Source organism: Tribolium castaneum, chromosome 5, assembly GCF_031307605.1.
Source record: "Tribolium castaneum strain GA2 chromosome 5, icTriCast1.1, whole genome shotgun sequence".
In the NCBI taxonomy this organism is placed as follows: Eukaryota; Metazoa; Arthropoda; class Insecta; order Coleoptera; family Tenebrionidae; genus Tribolium; species Tribolium castaneum.
The window spans coordinates 4,544,877-4,570,409 of NC_087398.1; the positions used below are offsets into that span (position 1 = coordinate 4,544,877).

Genomic DNA, 25,533 nt, shown 5'->3' on the forward strand with positions numbered 1-25,533 from the left:
AATGGAAACCGTTTTTTGCGTTTTTCTCGGAAACTGTAAGACTTAGAGCAACGAACAAAAAACCATCTGATAGCGCTTAATTTTCTCTATTTTTGCGATTAAACCCGGAGCCGCTCCGGGCAACGGTTCCGGCTACAGCGGCGATCAACGTTTTTCACTAAAAAAATTCATAAAAAAATAACTAAAAGTCGTAGAGCATTGCGGTTTGTTCGATTGAATTCTACGGCTCGTTTTACATATTATATCAATTTTTCACAAGAATTAAAAATTCAAAATTTTTTGCCTAAATTTAGGGTAGCCATTTGTCATGGTGGAAAATTTTATCCAACAAAAAAATTCATAACTCAAAAACTAAAAGTCGTTGCGCAATGCGGTTTGTTCCCTTGGATTCAGCGATTCATTTTCTGTATTATACGAACTTTTCATGAGATTTAAAAATTTTATTTTTTTTTGCTAAAATTTCTAGAGTAATAACACTTACCTTCAAGAAAGTGAAAAAATTATTTTTTTTAAACTCGTTCTATCATAATTTTTCGGACTTATATATGCTTTTCCAACCCTGTAGAGTTGTTAAAAGTTCAAAAAAAGTCCATATATGTTCAATTTTTTGATGTTGGATTTTTTCAATTTTCGTCGCAATTTTTGTCGATTTTGGGTACCCGGAACAATTGTTGAGCAATATCTCCGGAACTATCAGAGATAACCCCATGAAGTGGAAAGCTCTTTATATTATCTATCTTTTTCAAAAAAAATCATTGTTCTCCGACTAATAGTTTTCGAGAAAATTGCAAATAAAAGCAAAAATATGTAAAATTTTAAAAAATTCATAACTAAAAAACTGTTGGGAATTTGGCAAATTTTTTGATGCCAATCAATTCCCCAGATCATTTTGCATAACCAAGGATTAAAATAGTTGCACTTTTTCGAATCGTTGTGCCGTAATTGAAACAATAAAAAAGTGAAAAATTTACAACGGTTCAGAGGCATTTTAAAATTTTTCTCAATAAAAAACCAAATGTCCTAGAGCAAAACGAATTGTTTCAGTGAATTTTGCGGTTCATTCTGCATTTTGTATCAGCTTTTCACAAGATTGCAAACAAAAGCCAAAAATAGTTTAAATGAAAAAAAAATCGTAACTTAAGAATATTTAGTTTTTTTCAAATATTTTTTTTAAAAAGCGTTTATGTTTCAACAACTTGAAGAGCTTTTCTGGTGGTAAAGTTCTGTTCAGTTCTTAATAACACAACGGTTTTCCGAGCTATATTTTACGTTAACTCCTCAGCGATTGGAAATTAATGAATTCTTCAAGCTTGGAAATCCGACATGATAAATTAAGGAGTTAATAAAAAATGTAAAACATTAGAAAAACAATTAAGCGCCGAAGTGAAACCCACTCAAGGCAGCACATTAGGCGTTCTAAGGCTCGGCTGAAAGAGCAATTAAAGCGATCCGAACATCCATAAAATCTCGGTTTGACACGTCGTAATAAGATTAGAAAAATTTTGACGTCGTGTAAATTTCCCCCAAAACCGCGGCCAAACTCCCGTTCGCTCGTAAAATCCTCGAGTTATCGTCATAGAAAAATTGAAAACTAAGCCGCCGTAAAAGCCCCATAAAAATCATCATCAGCTGTCATTAAATGATTAGGCTAGAGAGCGTCGATAAGATAGCGCCCTCGCGACTCCTAAATCAAATTAGCAGGAATTTATGTTAATTCCTGCGGTTCGGCTAATGCACAAATCACGATAAAGGAACACGAACCGTCAATAAAAATATTAAAGTCCCGATTATAATTAAGCGAAATGTGTCGAGTAACGGACGCTCCATCAAAGACACATCTAGGCTTTTTAGCGACGAGTTGATGAGGCTTTGTGCGATTATACTTCCTCGCCGACCGTTTTTAATGGGGGAATAATCGTGGGAGAACGGATTTGTGCTCGTTTATAGTGCTTTTTAATCGGATCTAAATCAAATGTTTGCATGTCGAAGGGAAATCCAACGGAACTATACCATCGAAAAAGCGAAATCGACGACGGACGGGGAAAGAAGACTCGATGCCGCGTTTAAGTACCTCGGAAAATGGGAAATATAATAAAATTAACAATGTCTGCCGGGATTGCATGCCGCACGCTACACGCGCTTGCTTAAAACTTAATAAAATTTGTACTTCGGACGAGGGCTGCATCGATCTAACGGCTCAAACACAAATGCAAATGCAAATTTTAAACCAAAAAAACTGGAAATATTTTGAGAAAATCGCAAATTTTGAAAAAAAATGTATTTGCACTTTTTTACTCAACGAGCCAAAGCGAGTGGCTTCTATTTATATTGTCTCATGCAGAATTCTAATTTGCTTTCATACGTTTTACATTTTCCTAGTCACGTTTTTTCAAAAAAAATATACCTACAGGGTACCATTTGAAAATAATAAGGTCACATGACAGTCATCATTTTGACAAATGTTATATACAGGATGTTTCACAGACTTTACGAGGCTTGCGTCTAATGTTCGCACCCAAATGTACAAAAATGCACATTTAATTATTTGATTTTTGGAAACACATGACAGTAGTCGTCATTGATTGTCTTAAATTTTTGTTTTTTTTTTTTTCGAAACAATTATCATATGTTTGATCAAGAGACGGCATGAATATGATTCTAATCTATTTATCTAACACTAACTTAAGTAAAAACGTTGTAATTTTTCGAAGGGGTGAACAGAGAAAACTATTCAATTTTTCAAAATTTGTAATCGAGTTCGTACTGGAATATGTATTGTTGGTGGCATTTTACCCTGTATACCCTGTATACTTACAGGAAATGGCTTAGCAATATTTCGTATGTGAATTTGCCATGATCAGACGAGTTAAAAACCCTTATATCATTTTTCTAAAAAGTGCGTACTTTCTTCAGAAATTTTTAGTAACCCACCTGTTGAGAGCCACTGTGTGGCTTATGGAAGTTTATGAGTAGTTATTTTTTTCCTTAAATAAAATAGAGATGGTAGCGTATGGACGATTTTAGAATTTTTCAAAATCGTGGCTAACATGTTCCTTTGTGAGGGAGGTTCGAATCCCGATCCAGGCGAAAAAGTTTTTGTGTTTTTTTTCGTAAAATTTAATAACAAAACACAAATGTTAATAGAAGAATAACTTAGTGGACCAAGAAGTGAATTTTCTTCTGCTGTTTTGGCAATTATATTAAAATTTACGCTAATTTTTGTAATTCTAGTTCAGCGGTTCTCAAAATTTCCTAACACACTGTATATACCGAGGTATACATTATTTTCGGCAAAAAAATTATTGGTGACTAAAAAAATCTGGATCAATCGGAGTTGTTGGCACAACGTTGCAACAATGTGTGGTTCGAATGCCGGCAATAACCCCATAGATCTTCATTTGTATCGTTGTGTTTCTTTCGTTGTTTTTACGACGCTTATTAATATTAAATTTTATTACGTAAGGTTTTATAAAATGTGCGTTCTGACGTTTCAATCTGGATTCATATTCAGTCACTTGCTGTTTTATCTTTCTTATTTCACCCATCTTATGTGAAACGAGCCGTATTTAACGATATCTGCCGGCACTAACGCCATGTTTACTTATATGGGCTCCCGCGGCTTCAAATATTTTATAACTCCGAGACGTGCTCACTTTATGTCAATCTTTTAGCCATTATCGATGTGAAATTGTTGCTATATATGCTAAGGACGTTTTCTATAAATATGTGCTCGATCGTAACGCATTGATCGGAATTATTATTTTCATAGTTTTCTTGACCTCGAAATGTCCCTAATGCAATTTTCGATTACTACTTATTTGACGTTTTACCAATTTCGCCGCGACTTGCTGAGAGCAATTATAATTAGACCCATCGCTCGGTCTATTTACATGAATTTTATTAAATGAGCGGCTGTTAGGACGATGGGAATTTCGTATAATGGCACTCAAACGATGCGAAAGCTCTTTTCAATTTAATCTCGCAAAAATGTACCACATTCATTATGCGCTAACTGCTCATTTCAAGGATCCGACAAAATCTAGTTAAAAAATCAACTAAATATGAATTAACAAGATTAAGAGGAAATAGTTTGAACAGATACTGAAGTTAAAAAAACAATAACACAGAACAAAAATAGAATAATTGTGGCACTCCTTCGTCGTGCTCCAAAACCATTCGTGCACCATATGGCGTCTTATAAAACTTGTGTAATAATATACAATTTTGTTCTGCTAACAATAATAGAACAAATTTTTGATGCCCATTTTTTGCATGTATCTTGTGTTAAAAAATGTGAAAATTTTAAAAATAAAGTTTTGCTTTTGTGGAATTATTGTTGGCTGCGGTTATTTCTCTCGCTTATTGTGAACTACATTCCATGGGGTATGTATTTATTAAAATTCTCTCGCTTTTCTCGGAACTGTTTGCATTCCTCTCCTCTTTGTTTCCCTCTATTCCCAAAATCCATTCGCTCCGCGCTAATCCATTTCACGTATCGGCCATCAATAACAGAAATCTAATATGTAAACAGGTTGTGCACACATCTTAAGTGCCAGCAAGCGTCCAAACCGAGCCACAATCTCATCAACCCACTTCTCTCGCATTAGTTTCATTGCCCGACTGTAAAAATGACACAGGTCGGTAGTTAGTGGTTTTTTCCCCAAACCGCATTGCGCACGCGTTACTTGGAATATTTCTTCTTATTACTGGCTATATTGATTGAACACGAAGAAATTACGCCGTGGTATGGATAACGTTTATTGTTTTTCTTGTTGCGTTTTTGTGATGATCGTCGATATCCTCGGTTGCGGTCGATGCTTTTTCATTTGAACGCGATGCATATGATTTATCTTTCAAATTACCTGCACGGGCTCCACTGGTCTGCCTAATTATCCTTTCATCCTCTCATGCACCAGCTTGGTCAACGGGAAAAAAAACGCTAGTTTTTCTCGCGTTGCGATTTTGCGACCGTCCTGACTGACTGACACCCACACCGGATGTTCGAATGGCTTTTAATCGGGGACCCAACCGCAAGCATCCAGCCGGTGTCGTGCGGTAATTAAAGACCACCCCGTGATGCTGGAATTGGTGTGTTCCTGTTGTCGTTGCGTTGAGTTTTTGATTGATTATTTCGCGCTCAATATGGTAGTCAGTGGACGGTTGCTGCTTGTCGGCAATTTCCAGTTTGATTGATAAATAATGATTGATTGTGGGCGATGGGAATAGCGATCCTTGACGGATGGGCTTGCTGGGTAATGCGATGATTAACAAGAGCTAAGAGGCGGAATGTGGTGGCGTTACGAAGCAGTTATTAGACGAAGGAGATGATTGTTCCAAAGTTGGAACTATTTAGAATCTACACATTTTAAGCAAAATGCTTTATTCCAAACATAATTTTTGATTCATACAGGACCGTGTTTTAGTTTTTATTTTATTTTAGTAGGTGCAGAAAATGTAACTCTGCAACGATCTGTATTAACATTCCCTATACTGTGGTAGTTTTCAAGTTATGTTGGTTTTCTCTGTCAACATCTTGCTTTCCTTTCCGATAACTTTGACTTTTTACGTTTCCATCTCTAGTAGCACTGTTTTACTGAGTTATCTTTCGGTTATATAACGTTTTATAACCGCAATACACAAATCTAACCATTGGTTATGTTAGACTCAGCTTATATAACCGTTCCCTAACCATGGTTATGTTTAGCGTCTATAACCATGATTATATTACGATTAGATAACCGTTATGTTTCTTAAGCAAAATGGCCCAACCTAGATTCAGGTTATATATCAGTGTTTTAACCATGGTTATGTCTAGCGTAACAGCTAAGGTTATGTGACGGTTATATAACTGCTATGTGTGTAATGCAATATAGCGTATTCTAGATTCAGTTTATATATCGGTGATCTAAGCATTGTTATTATTGTTATTATTGCAGTTATATTTATAATAACAATTACAAAACAAAATAAGTGATCTAAGAAATTTTTGGTTATATGGTGGAAAATTACTAGTTTGTTTGTCGTAAAATGCATTCAACAGTGTGTTTTGCTTTTTCTTTACTTCTACGTGTTGCAAACACGTAAATCGTCATCTATATTTATTGTTTATCATGTAAGTAGAGTACAATTTAAATTTATATTTCATTGAAAGCTTTCCTAAATGTATTTTAGTTTTGACCACAAAAAATGAATTTGTCAAAACCAAAGCAAATTATTCTAAGAATGAATGTTCTCTCACTTTTTACCTGTCGACCCTTTAATCCTTCAATGTTAAGCTGGGTTCGAAGAATTTGTCTAAAGTTGAGAAAACAATGAAGAAAACAATAAACAATACGTTTTTGAAAGTAGTAATACTTTAGTTCCTGATAACTGTAATTCGTTTACAGTTTGACAAACTAACAACTCTTGTTCTTTGGAGGAAAGAGATAACACTGACTACGTTAGAAGTTTTGCCCTAAGATGGCATTTCACTTTTCCTATTACTCTTACAGCATCTTCGGTCTTAACATAAGTAGTTCTATGTTAGTTCTGGTCAGCGAACATTTTCTTGTAGAAGTCATTCCTACAAGATCTTTTGGAATTTTTTAACAAAACACTGAACAATATTTGTTGTCCATCCAAACAGGCTGGATAGAAGCACTAATTTATTTATTCTATATATTTATAATTTTAATTTGTATATTAAAATATACTATGAGTTTATTTAAATAAACTTTAGGCAAAAGTTATATAAGGGCAATATAACTAAGCGAAATGTAAAGGAAATTACATAATCAAAATATAACCACGCGTAGATAAAGGTTAGATAAAGACACATATCCCCAATATAACCGAGATATAAGAGGAGTTATATAACCACAACATAACCGCCCGTAGATAACGGTTAGATAAAGTGGTTAGCTAACGGTAAGCTTATAAAAGCGTCACATTTGGGAATTCTCGGTTATATTGGAAGGTTTTATCTCGGTTATAAAAGTATGCTACTAGGGATGGCAACCAATACGAAAAGTGCTGTAGCTAATGAATTTTTCAATGTCAACAAAAAGTTTGTATAACTTGAAAACTTGAAAACTTGAAAAATTTGTTTGCTATTTTTTTTCTTAAAAATATGAAAACAGCAAAGAAAAGATCTAAACTTTTTTTTTTACAGAGGATTTCAAAATTTTCACTTTTGATATTTTAAATAAAAAACTACGATTTAATTGAAATTTGGTTTACTTGAGTTATTCCAAGAGAGCTTTTTCACTCTACCCAATAAGCGAATGAATGTAGACAGTAGGTAGGTAAAACTATTTGAACTTATTGAACTCGTATTTTGGTATTTGAAAAAGAATAAAGGTTAGATTTTTACTAATGCGTTGTTTTGTGATAAAAAATCAGTAAAAACCGTCCGTTTGCCTCAATAAAATAATAATCAAGTAAAATAAAAAAAAACAAATAAACGTAGTAAACGTAGAAAAATTTGTATAATAATTTTTTGCTGGAAATCGTTATTTGGGCATCATTTAGTATTTTTATATTTGTTGATAATAATATTCTTAAATAATTAATTTTAATTACGAGTACAAGGACGGGAAGAAAAATTCGTAAAAAATACACATACCCAGAGAAAGACACTAACTATTTAAGAGCAAACGCAGTATCAACTGATAAGTGTAATTAGTACTTTTAGCTGTAATTTGTAATAAAAGTTTAGAAATAAACCACATTTAATTCACCCTGTCTTTTTCTTGCGACAAATTATGACATCGGTTTCTAATTATGTAATTAGGAAAAGTAAGATCCTTTGGTGTAATATTAACATTGTAATAACTTCTAAAGACGTAGGGGTTGGTATTGCCAGAGTTGATTAAAATACGTTTTTTTTATAATTTTAGTGCACTGTAGTTTATCCTGTTACTAAACCATTCGCAAAAGAACTGAATTATATATTATTTCAATTATTCTCAATTCATGCAGCACTCTTTACGCTCGTGCTGTAAAAAATTACTCATGTAGAAAATTGCATATTTCTCGAACCCTACCAAGTTTTTATATTTAAAAAGTTCCGTTTTATACACTTTATAAGCCCGGTGAAAAAGCGGCGTCATTTACATCATTCCTATCTTCCTAATGAAGCCACAAGGCCCAAAATTTATGCCTTTGTCGTGGATTTTTCATGTTGGAAGCACCGGTGGCGCACTCCTTATTTAATTACTCAACTCGTGGTAACAAACCCTCGGTGGCAGTTAGTAAACGAGCGATTTTCGTGTCGACCGTGGTCCGATAAGATCTAGCGGCCGGTCTTCATCCACTGTACTAACAAACGACCGCGCCATGTTACAACACAATCTAATAGCTCTTATATTAACATCATTAGCTTTCATTGTCGACGAAAATCCGCATTACTGGCAAACAACAAGCCTTAATGAAATTTTACGGCCAATTAACATATCAGAATTGTGGGAAAGAACCGACTCGGGCTGCAAACAATCAATTTTTCCGAATTTGAATTCTCGGTAAACAAAAGTCTCGATTCGTTCCATTGACTCAAGAATATGTATTTTTCACGGGCCATTGTGGATTTCGGCGAAGAATAGTAGCGGTGGAAAAAAGGTAAAGTCATGCTAATGCTATTAGGTCCCTTATTACTTCATAATGCCACTATGCATAGCCACATTGTCTATGGACAAAGGCGGCCACGGGGTGGGGAATTATTAGGCTTTTGTGGCACAACAATGAAACGAGACTTATATTTCGACGTTTCACAATTCCCGAGCTGTATTTACATTAGATGTGGAGCTAATTCGATAGTTAATCATAATCGGGTCGGATTTGGGAAAATAATTCAGGGTTAATGGTACGATTTAATCGACGATGTTTCCACAAATGGAGCGATTCGTATCTCTCGTTACGGACGTTTTAGCTTCATTATTAATGGAAATTCGTAATGAGATGATGAAATTTTATTTTTTACGCTACATTACGTCTCATTATTTGCTTTATCGACTTTTATATCGCATTACAAAAGTTTTATTATGATTATACCCTCACAGGAAATTAAATAATAATTAGCGACCTGAGGGACGCCCTGTAGAAAGACATATAACTCATATGTTACTGCATGACCAAAAATCTGGGGGAAAAAATTAGACGCTAGGTGATAACATATTGACATAATTTTAAAATTTGCATGATAATTTTATAATACAGGGTGACCCAGGGGAGCGTAATCGATCTATAACTTTTTTATTATTTAAAATATTGCGATTCTGTTTTTATTATCTTATACAGGGTGCTCAAAAACTGGCGCACCAACTCAGTGGTACGTTATTGAGAAGCAAGTGAACCAAAGTTATATTTTTTAAATGGAACACCCCATATATTTTTGCATATTTGGAATCTACGCAAAAAAATAATGTAACTTTATATGAACAATTATGGGTCTATCTCTTTTCGTTACGGAATTATTCAACTTTTCGTTATAGAAAAGACCAATTTTTGAAAAATCGCTGCAAAGTCGCCTATGAATATTTTCCGGAAAATTTGCAACAGAAAAACTCAGAATATTTTGTAGTTTTAGGAAATCGCCGACTTTTACCTGAAACACGGAAATAATATACAGGATGTGTCAAAACGCAAAAAGTTGAATAACCCATTTTTTTCAAATAGAACACTATGTATTTCTTTACACGTGTCTATAGCATTTTTTATAAGCTTTTTAATGATATGCGGTTTGTATAGCAAATTTACAATATTTCTTAGTGTTCAAAAAAAAAAAGATTTTTTATTTATTTTATTATTAATTCTTGATGAGTGAAATTCATTTTTATATTAGGTAATAATTAGATTACTTGTGTAATTAGTCACATTAATACATGTCAAAAAATTAATTACCATTTGACAATCAGATTATAGGCTAACAAATTTCTTGTAATAAAATATATTTTTTTGAAAAATTTCGAAAAATATTTTAAATTTCCTATGCAAGTTCTATACCGTTAGAAAGCTTATCAAAAATGCTATCGACACAATTAATAAAATACAGGGTGTTCCATTTGTAAAAAATGAGTATTCAACTTTTTCCGTTTTGGCACACCCTGTATATTAACTGCGTGCTTTAACTAAAAGTTGTCTATTTACTAAAACTACAAAGTATTCTAAATTTTTCTGTTCCAAATTAATTGAAAAATATTCATAAGCGAGTTTGCAGTAATTTTTAAAAATCGGTCTTTTTTATAACGAAAAGTTGAATAATTCTGTAACGAAAACAGATAGACGCATAATAGTTTATATAAACTTACAGTATTTTTTGGCGTAGATTCCAATTACGTAAAAATATATAGGGTGTTTCATTTAAAAAAATATAACTTTGCTTCACCACTCTGTACACAACACCCTGTGCATAATAAAAATATTTTTAGTTTGTGGACTTTAAGTCGGTCAATTGGGTAATAAAAAAAGAATGGTAATATTCAAAGAGCAAGAAAGTTATAGACCGAGTACACACCGCTGGGTCACCCTGTATATAGGGTGTTTAGTGAAGTTGTTGGCTCTTTTCTGGATGCCGTCGACAAGCGTCATGGTTGCCTTGTCCGGGTGAACGTTCGCCATCTTTCTTTGTTCTTGTTTAATTACTCACATTTGAGAGGATAATTAGTCGTGTTCTTCCGCACGTGAGAAATCACCATAATTCTGTTTAAATCGTCGCTTTGTTGTAATTTAAATAATGACTCGGAGCAAATTAGGTAAAATTTTTTCCCGGAGCGTGAAATCGCCGAAATTTGGCCATCATGTATGGCGGCTGTTAATAGGAAGAGTCAACTGGATTTTTTGGGCCCGAGTCCATCTCCTAATCCATGACTAATTCGTCTGTAATTCTGTTTATAAAACCGATTTTTAATGTGAAATGAAGCGGACAGTACGTGCTACCAACATCCGCTTTTTTCCCCAAAAGAAATCTATTTAATTCAATAGTGGACCGAGAAAAAGACAAAGTATTAACCGTTTGCGGGGGCAAAAAGTAAATTGACTAAAACAGCCAACGGAGGAAATTTCATTACCGAAAAAACTAATTAAGAAAGGCGTTTAACAAAATAACGACTTTATTTGCGCCAACAGGACCGGGGTTTTTACGTCCGCGTTCAGAGAAAAGCAAAACGACCGAAACTTTTTCCGAGATTAGATCGAGCCTCTGGACCAGAAATGTAAATCAGGATAATTGCTTTTTCGAATATAGATTCAATTTAATTCCCTCGATAATGAGATTTGGAGAAAATAAATAACTTATTATCTTTGTAAATATGGGCTAATGGACGCTGGGATGGGCTGGAACGGTAGCAGTTTGAAGAGAGTTTGTTTTCATTTGGCTCCCACTGAGAGGCTTTTCAAATGGAAATTGTTGCGTCGAATTCTGGCCATGGGTACAAAGGACTTTCATCAGCTTCTGATTCTGTTAGACAAACACCGTGAAATTTTTTAATTAAAAAGACATGAGACCGCTTATCGATTCTAAAAACCACTCCGAAAGATTTTAATTGCCTTCCAAATTAATTACTGCTTGGTAACAATTAGAAATCAAGAAATTGTCTGCAGTTTCTAATAATAAAGGCGCTCCAAATTGAATTATTAAAAAATGCTTATACTTCTTAAAACTAGTTGCAACAAGAAAATGTAGAACAATTAGTAGAACAAATAAGATTCCGTGTATTTTGTTTTTTTTTATAAGTTTAACTTTCATTTTTTGGTGCTGTCAACTTAATTCCACAATCATAGCCCACTTTGTTTCAATATTTAAGTTAGATAAAAGTACACATGAATTATTCAGAAAATTTTATCAATAAATAAATACCAAGTGATTATTTGAATTAAAAACTACAAACCTGACTAAGTTTAATTAATGCAAACATAATTTCTCAAAGTCAGATTATAAACAATTTAGAAGAATAGAAATTTTTTAGGAGATAAGTTCCAACACTATTTTCTAATCAACTTGTAATTTTCTTCGTATTTTTGATAATATTTCTCTAAATATTCATGTCTGGTTAACCAAACAGCCCAAAAATCGCACAGAAGGCAAGAACTGTATGATTTCTGGCATGGTTTGGTGATTTTTTTGGCTCAATTTGATAAAATCTTTTGATAAAACTGAGTTTTTAGCTCAGAAAGGCACAGATAACGCACTTTTCAAACTAATTTTGGCTTATTTTTGACAAATTTTTACAAGAAATTGCATTGCTGTACAAGAATAGCTCGAAAAATGCAAAAAGTAATATCGTTTTTTTACCATGTATTGAGTTTTTTGGTTTTTAACTAATCTCACAAAAAACTTGTTTAGAGTTTTGACATTCGAAGTGGCAAAATTAACATCATTTTTAACCAAATTGCGAGATTTTTTGGAAATTCTACTAAATCATTGCCAAAACATATTATTAAAGAAGCAAGCAAAAATTGCGGCTTTTTAGATATAGTTCAGTAATTTTCCATTCACACTTTTGTGGATATCTTACAGAAAACTGAGTTGTTAGATAAGATAACGTAGTATATTTAGTGCAAGAAGTCAACAGAAATCATGGAATAATACATTACAAGAATAAGATATTTTATTTATTTATCAGAAAATAAATAAACCTTATAAATCGGCAGGAATAACACTATTTCTAACACAACTGGAAGGAAGTTTTCTATTTCTACAATATTTCTCAAAATATTTTATTTCTGGTTAAACAAACAGAGTACAAATGGCACAGAAGGCAAGGACATTGTGATTTTTGACACGATTTGGTGATTTTTTGGCACAGTTTAATAAACGCATATTTTTTTAACATAATTTTGGTTAATTTTTGACATAAAAAATGCTGTGCAAATATAGCTCGAAGAATGCAAAAAGTTTTCTTAATTAATTTCACAAAAAATTGCTTAGAGCTTAGACACTGAAAAAGTCAAAAATAACATAATTTTTAAACAAATTTTGAGATTTTACGACTTATTTTTGAGGAGATTTCACAAAGTAATTCTAAAACATTAGGGAAGCAAGCAAAAATTGTGTTTTTTTATCTTGTTCGGTAATTTTTCGGTCAAATTTTATCTAGATCTTACAAAAATATGAGTTGTTAATTTAGGAACGTGCATAACTGCATACACCTTTAAAAAAGCAAAAATAACATTAATTTTTAAATAATTTGGTGATTTTTTGGATTATTTTAAACTAAATTTTATGAAATAATTAAAATGAAAGACTCTCTGAAAAGGTATGAAAATATTTATAAGTACCCACGTTAGGCTTGTACATATTTCTATAAATCAACATGTGGGTGCAACGAAAAAATTATAAAATACCTGGTTTCTGAAAAGAAATAAAGAATTTTTGGAATATTAAATAAAAAAGCCAGCTTCAGTCACTTCCTTGTCCTGGAACAAACCGTTGAAATGAGCTTTTTGTTATATTTTACCATAATTTAAAAATTTAACTGGTGGTGTCAGTTCCTCATTATCCCTGTTACCATTTATTATTTTTTCCAAAAGACCCATTCTGCATTATTGTGCCTCAAAGAAAGAATTAATTTCACATTTAAACCCATTTTTCCATTCATTACTCATTGTAGCGGCCGATAAAAAGCCGCTACAATGCAAAATGAATCATCCAATTACGAAAAAAATCCGTTTAGTAAAAACTGTCCCATTTTCGAGCCCAATTACTCGCCCCGCCCATCCATCAACCCCTAATTACCCTAATCGCTTTGTTAATTCCTAAAACAAACCCATCAACCGTCATAAATTCCCCCAATCAAGCAACCCATAAAAATTCCAGCCGCTCAATAATTTCAAAGCAATTAGAAAACGTACACAAATAATTAGCTACCAACCATATTAGTATTTTCATAATCAAGCGTTTCCATTATTTTAATCATGACACTTCGCCCCGCCTCTCGCTCCCGATTGGCCACAGGCCCCCAACATGACTCGGCCTCGGCCTCCCATTGGCCACGCTTGATTAAAACACTCAGGTTAGGTTCCCTGCACCAAAGAGAGAACAGTTGCTTGCAGGTAGTAGGCTTAGAGACACTGTATGTTTCGTGTGGCAATTGTTTGAGTTTTTTGTTTTTATTTTTCGGTTGTTTTTTCGCATTGTTACAACGGCCCTGGGTGAGTACGATTTTGGCCCAATTGAACGCACGCCACTGGAGTTTGATCGATCGGGGGTGGGGGGTGCTTAATCAAGCGAGAAAATAAAAATCAAGCTGGCGGTGCGCCTACTACGACCGCGCTAATATTTTTTGAAAAAAATTAATAAAAAATAATCGCAGGGAGGGAATAAGTGAGTTTTGTTTGCCGTCGGATCTTGGCTCGCTCACAAAATAAAACAAAGGAGCGGTAATTCCGGCAATGTCGACTTGATTCATGTTTTAATTAAAGGAGGCCGTGGTATTTTCGCCGTTCGAGTCGCGAGAATTCGTTTTTTCGACTTTAGTTGGAATGAAATTGTCATTTCCATTCTTGGGATTGTTGGGGCTTTTTTCTGGGTGTATTGTTCATCGTACAATTTAATTTTATTATTTCCAGTCGTAAATTGATTCGTTTAATTGCGCGGAGTAAAAACTTAATTAAGTAAACTTTGTTTATGATTATGATGCGTGTTTATTGCACAGTTAAATACACAAAGTTGGTAATTAAACTTTGAATTGAGTTGCTGATGGGGTTTTGTAGGGGGTCACAAAGTTCAAATGCTCAAATAAATCTTTCTCTTTATTCGGGACTTCCTCGGGTCTAATTAATGTTTGTTTTACTTACCCACATGATGGGGATATTTCATAAATTTAAGTTTATGATAAATGACATGTGATGACACGTGTGTGATAAAAGTAATAAGTTTTACAACCATTTCTATATTTAGATAACTGGCGTTTAGCATAAAATTTGAATTGAAAATTATGTGGATTAATTAATTGTGACAATGAACTATAAAACCGTTAGTGTACTGGATTTTCACTTTCGTCCATCATGCGAATTCATTTTCCAGTGTCACATTTGGAAAAATGTGACAAATATACAACAGTATACACTTACAATTCATTAAATACGTATTTAATTCGAATTTTATTCTTAATTTTTAAACTCACTATTTCTAAGACTAAACATTTTCTAGAGACTTTTGACTTTATTTCGAAAGTGGTAATTCCAATTTTTGTGCTAGCTGGAAGTTAAAATATTCACTGTAGATGGATTCTCCCTGTGGTCGAAATTTCCCGGGCCTACCCTAAGTAAAAGAATAATATTTTTAAATGTACATAGATATCTACTCTAAAAAGATTTTTGCTTAGACTTTTTTGAGATAATTAAAAAACTATTTTTTGATTAGATAGATTTATTATTGGTTCTTTTAAAAAAAGACCTTATGTATGGTCTAAGATCTGTCTATTTCTCAACTATTTTGAATCCAAGGAATTAAAAAATTCCGAGATGTACTCTACAGATTTTAATAAAATTTTTACTGTGTACCTTACTTCATAAGCAGACAGTAATTTTTAGAACTAGAAGTTTTAGTAATTTTTTTTTCCAAAAAAAACTGCCACTTTGTCAGAAAATAAGAAAAATCCGTCCGCTTTTTTAACTGTTGACCTTTCCTTAGATATTTTTTTTATTTTTCAGACAATGCTGATATTATGGGTAATGGTTTTAAAAAGAAAGTATACCATGTAAAAAGTAGGTATAGGTAAACATTACTTCATTTGAAAAAAGTTTTAAAAAGCCCAACAAATGAAAATCAGGACTATATGGAGGAATAAGTTCCAGATTCTTGAAGTTTATTTTTTGGAAAATTTTAAACATTTAGGGAGCGTTAAGATAAGTGAATTTTCTGATTTCATTTATTTCATTCAGTTTAGGACTTCAGCTTATTCTGTGGCCGAAAACTAACTTAGCTAGGTATAACAATTTTTTTTGAGAAAGTTAATGTTTCTTCGACAACCTTTTGTGGAATTAAACACTCGGAGTACTTTATAACTATTAAAATCTAATTATTTTAGTATTAGATAATTCTAAAAAACTTTTGACTTTGCCTCCGCTTGTTAATAAAGACAAATACAATAAAAATTGTAGACAATACAAAAAATTTACGAATTTAATTCACTTCATCTACCAAGGGAATTTGATTTTATAAACAGAGTAAATTTTAACGCATTTTTCTTTGACCTTAACTTCTTTTAAGTTTTGGTGGTTTGTTTTACTTAATAAACCGAAATTCAAAATATTATGCATGTGAGACTGGTGTTCCTTGGTCCATGAAATATCCTTTTTCTAAATTATTGCCAGAATGTTGTGCAAAAATGGGTAATTTGTAAATGTCAGCTTTTTATTGAATTATGTTTTTGTTATGCATACAGATAGTTATCAACTAAATTACATAGAAAATTATATTCTATTCATGTCCAACTGAGATACACTTTATGTTATTGTTTTTTAAGAAGGTCAAGGGGAAAAGTATTAAATCAAATTAGACATTTTATTGTCATTTGGTTTTATGGATAATAAAAACCCCACAACTATTAATATGAAAATTTATCGTTTATTTTTAGAACCGCTCTGTCAAAACTGTTAATAAAGATTCATAAATTCAGAAAATTGAATCGAATTTCTAAGCCTTTCCACGCTTGTCGGATAAGTGTCGCCTTTCTACCCTCACACCTTTATCCCCGTCAAATTATTTTGATAAAACTCTCGTATTTTCTGAATGGATGGAACCCAATAGGATTAAGTCTTTGCCCGACTCCGACCAAAAAAACCGAAACGTTTCAATTATTCCGTCTTGCGAAGTGGATTTTCACGGCAAGTTGCGTGCACCGGAAGCCCCGGAAAAGCTCCATCCGGTGGACACCCCGATCATCGATCATCAGTCATCGCCCGAAATCTCTATAACGGCTCGCCGAGTCAAGCAGGCTTCGATTTCCGGGAATCACGGCTGCCTCGACTCCTAATGTTATTTATGGGTTATATTAAGGCCGTTTTAAGATAGCAGTGCCATTAAAATTTTTCACTTTCTGCGATTGGCCTCGTGACGTTCCGAGAACGCCGCCGATTATCTTTTGTTTCTTCTCTTCTCCATGTGTGTGTGTATTTTTTCCGGTCGTGTCCTTGTGTTATGATCTAACGCTCTTGTTTTATTGTCGGTTAATGGAAGCCTGGTGTTATCAAAGTGGCTATGACTTGGCTAATTGTTTTTTTGGATAAAGGACTAGAGGAGCGACTGACGGGCGACCGACGCGCCACAGGTGATAACAAGGAAGTGCTTCGAACACATTCTTACGACGTGACGTCACGCATTTGTCGTGCTCACGCCGGAATTCCGACAAGCAGGCCATTAGAAAATTAGAAGGAAAAAAACAACGATAGAGCTTCTGGGTAGCGCGATGGACAAGACGAGCTATTAAAATTGTAAAAAAACAACTCTGAGTGATTTTTTCACAGGAGACTTCAACGCGACACCAAGCGACGAACCCACTTTTTAATTCCAAATCTCTAAGTAGGGAAATTATTATTGATACAATTGACAAGGAGTCACATAATCATGATAATGCATATTTCTGGTGTTTCGTTGTGTTTTTGTGCCGATTTCGGGCAAAATTGTTGGAGACTTCAACGCCAGGCGACGAACCCAGGAGTGAAAAGGTCGCTCTAATTCGTCTATTGGTGAATTTGAGGCGTTCGGCGCCGCTGGCGCAATTAGTCCCCGTTCCCTGATAAAGCTCCATTAGCGTTGTCCGGCGTAGATTAGCTTAAGTGGAGGTCTGGTCGTTCCGGGCCCGAATTATCCCGATACGGATCTGCGTGGCTTGAATTCGGGGAATCGTCAGAAATTTCATTTCTTGAATAATTAAAAGTTAATTTCACGGTGTGGTTGAGGTCGTGACAGGCGAAGAGCAAGCAGTTTGTTCAATTAAATCATTAAGTAAATGGGAATTTTCACGGTGCGCACAAGGACGAAAATTCGGAAGTAATTTGCCTAATTTCCCATTGTTCGCGTTGACATTTGACATTAGTGGAGTCGAGCGTGTGTGAATGACGTTTCGACGCCCACTGGGAGCTTTTCGAAAGTGCTCGCAATGCGTTTTCGAAAGGAGCCGGTTTCGTAATTAATCGGAGTGACTGGAACAAGCCTTACACATTAACAACTTGTTAAAGGAGATAAGGACGCGAGGCTCCGGGGGCGGCATTCCTGTGAGCTGTTACAACCAGTTAATGCGACGCGGGAATACCGAGAAAATTGCACCGAAACTGCCTTTCAAAACAAGGGCTTATAACACACACAAAAAAAAAACATTTTTTCAGAAACTGTTAACTCTGAGCAAGATTCTTGTACCTTTGGCTGAAAAATCATTCCACTTTCTGAGCTTTTTAATACCTGAAAGTATGTGTAAAATACAAACTAAAACATTTTTGAGACATCAACAGGCAAAAAACTCAGATATGTATAAACCCAAAAATCCCAGTTTTGTGACTTTAACATTTAAAAATTTAGTTTCTGCTGCTTTTAGGCTTTCTGAGTCTATTAAAGAATGCTTTACATTTCAAGAACGACTTATTTCAAGTTAGCAAATGTATATTTAAAACTCAAAAAGATTCGTTGAGTTAAAATTTCGTGGCTCCTGGCGGTCACTTTTTTTACTTTTTGAACACACTTTACATAGAAACACCAGTGGCACTTGAAAAAAATTAAAAAATTACGTCTTACTTATTAATCTTATTACACTTTATAACTTTGGAATCACTTTCACCTGAATATTAACGAATTTTTCACGGTTTTTTGTATTTAATTGAAAGTAAATTTTAATTGCAGTAGTCAAAGTTGAATTTTAAATTAAATGTAATCAGTTTAATTCCAAGTACATATTTCAATTTTTAGGGCACTATCAGTTATTTAAACATTTAAAAAAATAATTGCTCCTAGAAATAACTTACAGAAATAGAAGACAACCTTTCGGGAATACGTAAAAAATTGTGCCATAAGAATACAATGTCTAAAGAACATTTTTAAGAGAAGTTAACTGTAAAACTGAGAATTTTTTCCACTAAAAAATTATTCTGCAAAAATAATATAAAAAGAAAAGCCTGATAGATTAAAAGAAGCTTGAATATGTTTTTTGACTTTTCGGGCTAAAAAAAATATTAATTTTTTTATTCTCTTTCCTGAAAAACATCAGGATACTAAAAATAAATAATAAATAAAATAAATAAAAATAATAAATAACTGTTTTTTAAACATATATTAATGAGATAAAATGAAAACTTTTGGAGATTTCAACAGTAAATCAAACACTGTAACTCAAGTGTCCTGAAATCTGAAAAACAATTGTGGAACTCTTCAAAAATCAATTACACTCAAATGAACTACTTTTCAGATGCCTCGACAAGATTTATTTGTGGGTGGCGCCCAACTCTCTAAAATTGCCCAACATATTAGAAATCCAATTCTTCCGCGAAGCTTTTACCCTGAAACGTGTATTTTGTGAGGTGTTATCAAATTTAGTGGAAATGTCAAATGGTTGTTTTATTGACATTTCAGGTCCACGTGTTTTTAATTAGCGAAAATTCTGCACAAGTTTGCAAATTTCAACCTCAAACTAGATAATAGAACAAGATTTTAATATAACAATAATTTTTCTTGTCAGCATTTGCATGTTTCTGTCAATAGATCAAATTGATTTGTGTTGTTGGAGGAAATTAATGATTCAATTATGAATGCTAATGCCCGGCCTAATGGGAAATTCAGCCCACAACTAAAAGAAACCTTCGTTTCTCCTGCATGTCAGCTTTGTATCAACAAATTGCGTTTGTTTCAATTAAAGTAATTAATAAATTAATTAATATTTTTAATTAAGGTAATGGACATCACATTCCGGATTTTCCACGCCGTATAAATAAGTTTGTAATTAAATTTGATTAGTTGTAATGACGCGGCTTTGCGTAATATGGTCGGAAAAAAATGTTTTTTAAACAATTTAACATTATTATTATTGCATTAGCGTTGTATTTATTTCGGTCAGTCGGATTGCAGTTCCGACAATAAAAGCGCAATCAGCGCTTCTCGGAAAAGCTCGCTGACCGCAAAATCTCTAAGAAATCGTCACAAAGCGCTTAATTGCCGTATTAATCGAAGACATGTTTTATCTCGTGTTTAAATTAACCTCGCGTTAATTTGCATCTATAATGTTAAAGGTAAATTAATTTGACGGCATTAATGTAAATGAGAAGTTGCGCCTTCGGCCACGACAACGTAACGAGATTTCATATGGTTTTACACAATGGATTGAATTTAATTGAATCGGTCGGCTTTTTACGCTCAACGAGAATTAAATCGCTCAGCCGAGACCGAGTCTATCGGACGGTTTTAATATTTATGTTGTGTCTTCTTTCGCTGCGAGAAACTACATCAGGAAGAGCTTTTTTATGCCTACACAGGAAACCGTTCTAGGCTAAATCACTGTCACGAGTTCGGGTTTTGCGGTCCAACGAGTAAATTATTCAATGCTCGGCTTCCCACTACGACAATTTTCTCTCTGCTGAACTGACACGATAACAAACTTGCGAAACGCTGCAATTTTCGGAGACTTCAACGCCGGGCCAAGCGACGAACCCACAAAAATACATCAAGTGGCGTCTTTATTTGACATCTAAACATACAAAAAATCGCAACATTTACCTGAACACTGCTTTGATATTTCTGCAAATTGTAATTAAACATGACAGCCCTGACAATTTTTTTGAAGAGACCAATAATTAAATAATTATGTTTCTAATATGTACTATCATTAATATTCCCATTGAATATAACCTACAGTGATTTTTAAATTTGTAAGGTTAGCTAAAAGTTGACTTTCAGAACCAAATAAACAAAAAGAAATGATTCCAGTTTAATATAGCGTTAACTTCCGAGCAACACAAGATAATTTTCTTGTAGAAATAAACTCTCCTAAACTTTTTTCAGGGTTAGGCTTTTTTCTGAATCTTTCTTTGAATGTTTTTAGTAAAAATTCAAGAGATTGCAACAAATGGGAACCCATAATCACATAATTTAAAAAATATTTACCAAAAAAACGCAAAATTTTGGGAGACTTTAACACCGGAGCAAGCGACAAACCCACAAAAAATACATCAAGTAGCTCTTAATTTACCAGCAAAATTTAACAAAAAATGGCAATTTTTGCTACTTCTTACAAAAACAAGACCCTCGTAAACTTATTTTAGAATTATGGGCTTTTTTCTGAAATTTATTTTGAATGTTTTCAGTAAAAATTCGAAAGACTTTAACAAGCGACGAACCCCATATATTATGCCTAATTAAAAAAATACTAAAAAAGAGTAAAAAGCACTGAGAACACGTAGAGTTTACAAGTTTGTGTTAAGTTCTTTTATTAGCTGAAATTTTGGAGATTTCAACAAAAAGAAGTAATAAAGAACGAACTCTCAAAACCTAAAATCGCTTAAAAATAAAAAAATATTTATAGTTATCTAGTACACTGTTGAAAGCTCCAAAGCCTATCTATATTTATATTTCAATTTTTGTATCAAAGGCGTCTTATTAAGTTTGGTTTTGGTGAAAATAGTGGAGACTTCAACAACAAGCGACGAACCCAAGACATGTAACCACCTGCTTTATAAGGCTTATTTTGGTTTGGCGAAAACTGTGTGAAAACAATTATAGTTTCCCGGTGTTTGTTGATCAAACAAGTGACGTTCGTTGCAATTACATTAATTTAAATAATTATCATTTGCTACATAAATTGGCGACTTTGGTATTGTAATAACAGGTAGCTAATTACTAATTAACAATTTTTATTTATTGGGCAATTAAGGCTAATCAAATTTAATGACGATTCACTTAAAAACGGAACAAAAAGCAAAAATCGATTAAAAGTCTAACAAGTTTGGTGATTTCGATGCGAGGTAAAGTGCGGTTGGTGTTCATTTGTCACTTGTCATATTATCAAATTATCTGTCGTAAATTACGTCCCCGAGATTACGTCTAGGATTAATACGTCAAAGGCCACTTTGTTTTATCTCTTACTCATAGGAAAATTTCAATAAAAATAGCCATGGTATGCTAACGGTCGCGCTAACTGTAATTATCTGTCATTATTTAATAATTTAATTAAGTTTTTTTGGTTCACTGTGTACTCCAGACCAGTTAATTAACTCTCTCGGAAGTGTCGATTTTTCGTATTGTCGGGCATTAATTAGAAATAAATGGAGCAAAACCGAGTAACAGTGTGTTAGGGGGGAATTTAGAAGAACCGCCGCCTAGCTTGTAAATCATGTAAACGATTAGCGTCCTAGTGTAATTACATTAACGTCTTGTGTTTTTCTTTGGCGTCCGTTATAGATTTTTATAGCACTCTAAATTGACAGAAAAACAAGAATCCCGCAGTGTCGGCCCAACATTTCGCCGGGCATTATTTAGTCGGATGCGTGATCGTAGAAGGCAGGTGTCAGATAAACTAGTCCGGCTTGATCAACTTTTTAAAGCACAGATCTCTTCATAAAATACGACTTTAATTTAACTTAAACGGGGTTTGTGCATAATTCAACTTTTATGACCGGAATATATGAAGGGTTTATTGCGGGCCTTGCATGACTCGCCGTAATTCCGAATTAGGCGATAAATTTTAATTAATTTTATCGATTGATGCGTGCTGTTTTTCGCCAAAAGAATACTCGGTTAATTGACGCGAGAATTACGTGCCATTACTGACGCACTTCCTCGGAACGCTGATAGCGTAATTACACTAATTAAAAAGCCTACTGCTTACCCGCATTGACGATTCCACCACCGTTCGGGTTACGCGCCTACTGACCCCAAGGCATTCAAGTCTCCAACTATTTCACGCAAAACGCAAAGCAAACGGCAAAAAAAAACAGAAAAATCCATCATACAGACATGTTACAAACGTTTTAGCTCTTAGTTATTTACCAGAACACTAGGAAATCTGGAGACTTCAACGATAAGCGACGAACCCAGAATGATTCAACTTTGAATATTTATGAAACTTAACATTTTTTAACTATTTTATGGGCTAGTTGCAGGTTACTAGGTTGCGAATATTTAGTATTTTTACTTTTATGTGCTTTGCGTCGGCTAATTTTGTAAAAAATCTGGGGACTTCAAGAACAAGCGACGAACCCAATTTTTTTTTTTTTGAATATTATGAAACAGAAGACTCTCTAGCTATGTCCGTAGGCCGATTACAAGTCACAAAGCTGTGTGTGATATGATTTTGAGTTTTTTGTGCATTGTTTTGGCTGATTTTGTAAAAAATCTGGAGACTTTAACGACAAGCGACGAACCTGAAATAATTCAATTCTGAATATTATGAAGCAGAAAACTTTTTAGCCATTATCATAGGCTGGTAGCAGGTTACTAGGTTGCATGTGTTAACTATTTTTACTTTGAAGTGCTTTGTGTCGGTTGATTGCGTGAAAATTTGGAGACTTCAACAACAAGCGACGAACCCAAATTTTTACAACTACACGTATTTATTTAATATTGCAAGGTCTCGCTGACTAAGTTCAAAAATAGATATGTGATCCGACCAGTCAAAAACTCTACCCATTGAAGTGTTTTTATTTCGTGAAAAAAGCTCAAACATTGTGTGCCATACTCAATTAACACTGTTAACAGCACCTAAGAGATGTTCCAAGACTTATGAATCAACTTCTAAACTGTTTGTTTATTAATATGTTGACGTAATATTAGCAAATCTGACATTTGTGCGCTTTGTGGTCATTGATTTTATTAAAACAGCTGGAGACTTCAACAACAGGCGACGAACCCAAAAATTTTCAAATTCGATTATTATGAAGTAAAACACCTCCTGGTCATTTATTAAAAATAATTTGCACGTTTCTAACGTGTGTGAAACGTACATTTCGTAATTTTGTTTTTTGTGTGCCTTGTGTTGGGTTTAGTAAAAAAACAAAAACTTGGCGGCAAGCGACGAACCCACAATTCCTGAAATTCCTCAATTTTCGCGTAATTGGAGTTTATTGCGCCGTACCGCCTACTTGATCTTTATAGTCAATTAATTCCGTTAACATTCGTCCGTAATGAACTCATAAAACTGGTTCACTTATTGAGATGTGACAACAGTGCGCATTCGGAGTAAATAAACTAATTGTCGAATGCCTGTCCGCATCAAGTTTTTCATCGACATTGTGCGCATTATTCCGGGTATCAAGTCGTCCTTTTGTCCGTTGGTTGGTTCTTTGTAAAAAAGTTAATTACATAAATAGGCATAATCCCGCTCTAATCCCACCGGTTTTAATCCTGTTGCAGAACCTGTCGCGTCCGATAGGAACCCCGAAGTGATGGGAGTCTCTGAAGAGGTCACGCCGAACGCCGGAGTCGAGCCGCGGCCTCCGGGCCCGGACAACAGCGACGGCAGCGACCCGGAGCCCGACGAGTTCGCCCCCAAGAGGAAGCAGCGCCGCTACAGGACCACCTTCACCAGCTACCAGCTGGAGGAGCTGGAAAAAGCCTTCTCAAGGACGCACTACCCGGACGTGTTCACCAGGTGAGCGGGAAATGAAGAAATTAGATCGCGTGTTTGGTAATTTCCCCGAAATTAACTAACGGTAATTGGGGTAATCGGCGGTGGGCATCGCGCACGAAATCGATTATTTACCATTTAATGGGAATCCCATGGTCGGACGGAAACGCTCGCTTGGGAGCAGTCCGACCGGAACAGCGGACAGGTGCTTAGGGTTAGTGGCTTCAGGGCGACGATTTATCGATGTTGAGAGAATGAAAACGTCGCCGAAGAGATAAGCTCGGGTGTCCGTCGCGGGCGGCATTCCTAAATGTCTGCAATTTGTCGATACAAATAAAGGTACGGCCGAGGACATTCCGGACGGGTAGTGGAGACGTAAAAAATCATCTGCTCTATTGGAAGCGATCCACGCAACGGTTGATGGGTTTTTTTGGGCCCTCATTAGTGATACTTTATAAATTCTGAACAATTCATCAAAAAACTGCCACTATTTTTATTATCAATGTCTCTATTGTTGCAGAGAGGAACTTGCTATGAAGATAGGGCTAACAGAAGCAAGAATACAGGTAAACATTTTATTTTATCTCCTTATTATTTGATCGGTAATACATTTTAACATTGTTTTTTCGAAAATCGTGGGTTCGTCGCTTACTGTTTAAGTCTCCAACATTTACACACAAACACTTTGTAAACGTTGTTTTTAGAGCACGTAATGTAATAAATGTTATCTACAGTTTATAGTTTTTAAAGCTTTACATTTAAATAGGACTTGGGAAAACGTTTTCATGCAGAAATCTTGGAGACTTCAACAACAAGCGACGAACCCTCAATCCGCCTAAATCATTGTTTGGCGGCATAAATAACTTTTGTAAATGCAAAAACGCTTAAATTTAGATAAAAACGGTGTTTGTTTTGTTTTTTGAACAATTAATAGGCCATAAAACTTTTATGTGTGTCAGATTTTCTAAAAACATTAAAGTTTACAACACTAAACTTTATTGTCTAATAAACAATC

The 25,533-nt window shown here is 34.3% G+C and overlaps 2 protein-coding genes across 6 annotated transcripts in view; one reads left to right on the top strand and one right to left on the bottom strand.

Moving 5' to 3' along the window:
* The window catches only part of LOC657024 (glutamate receptor ionotropic, kainate 2), a 318,038-nt gene that overhangs the window by 82,668 nt on the left and 209,837 nt on the right, over positions 1-25,533 (bottom strand). The gene's annotated exons all lie outside the window — the stretch shown is intronic.
* The window catches only part of Al (aristaless), a 59,467-nt gene that overhangs the window by 22,641 nt on the left and 11,293 nt on the right, over positions 1-25,533 (top strand). For 3 of the 5 annotated variants that reach the window (XM_064356519.1, XM_008195688.3, NM_001114366.1), the window contains 2 exons: positions 24,305-24,542; positions 25,039-25,084. In XM_064356519.1, coding sequence (XP_064212589.1) covers positions 24,305-24,542; positions 25,039-25,084 — 284 coding nt within the window. Of the gene's footprint in view, positions 1-13,994; positions 14,125-21,894; positions 21,919-24,304; positions 24,543-25,038; positions 25,085-25,533 lie in introns of those variants that run through there. The other 2 variants (XM_008195689.3, XM_064356520.1) reach the window with 2 other exon arrangements.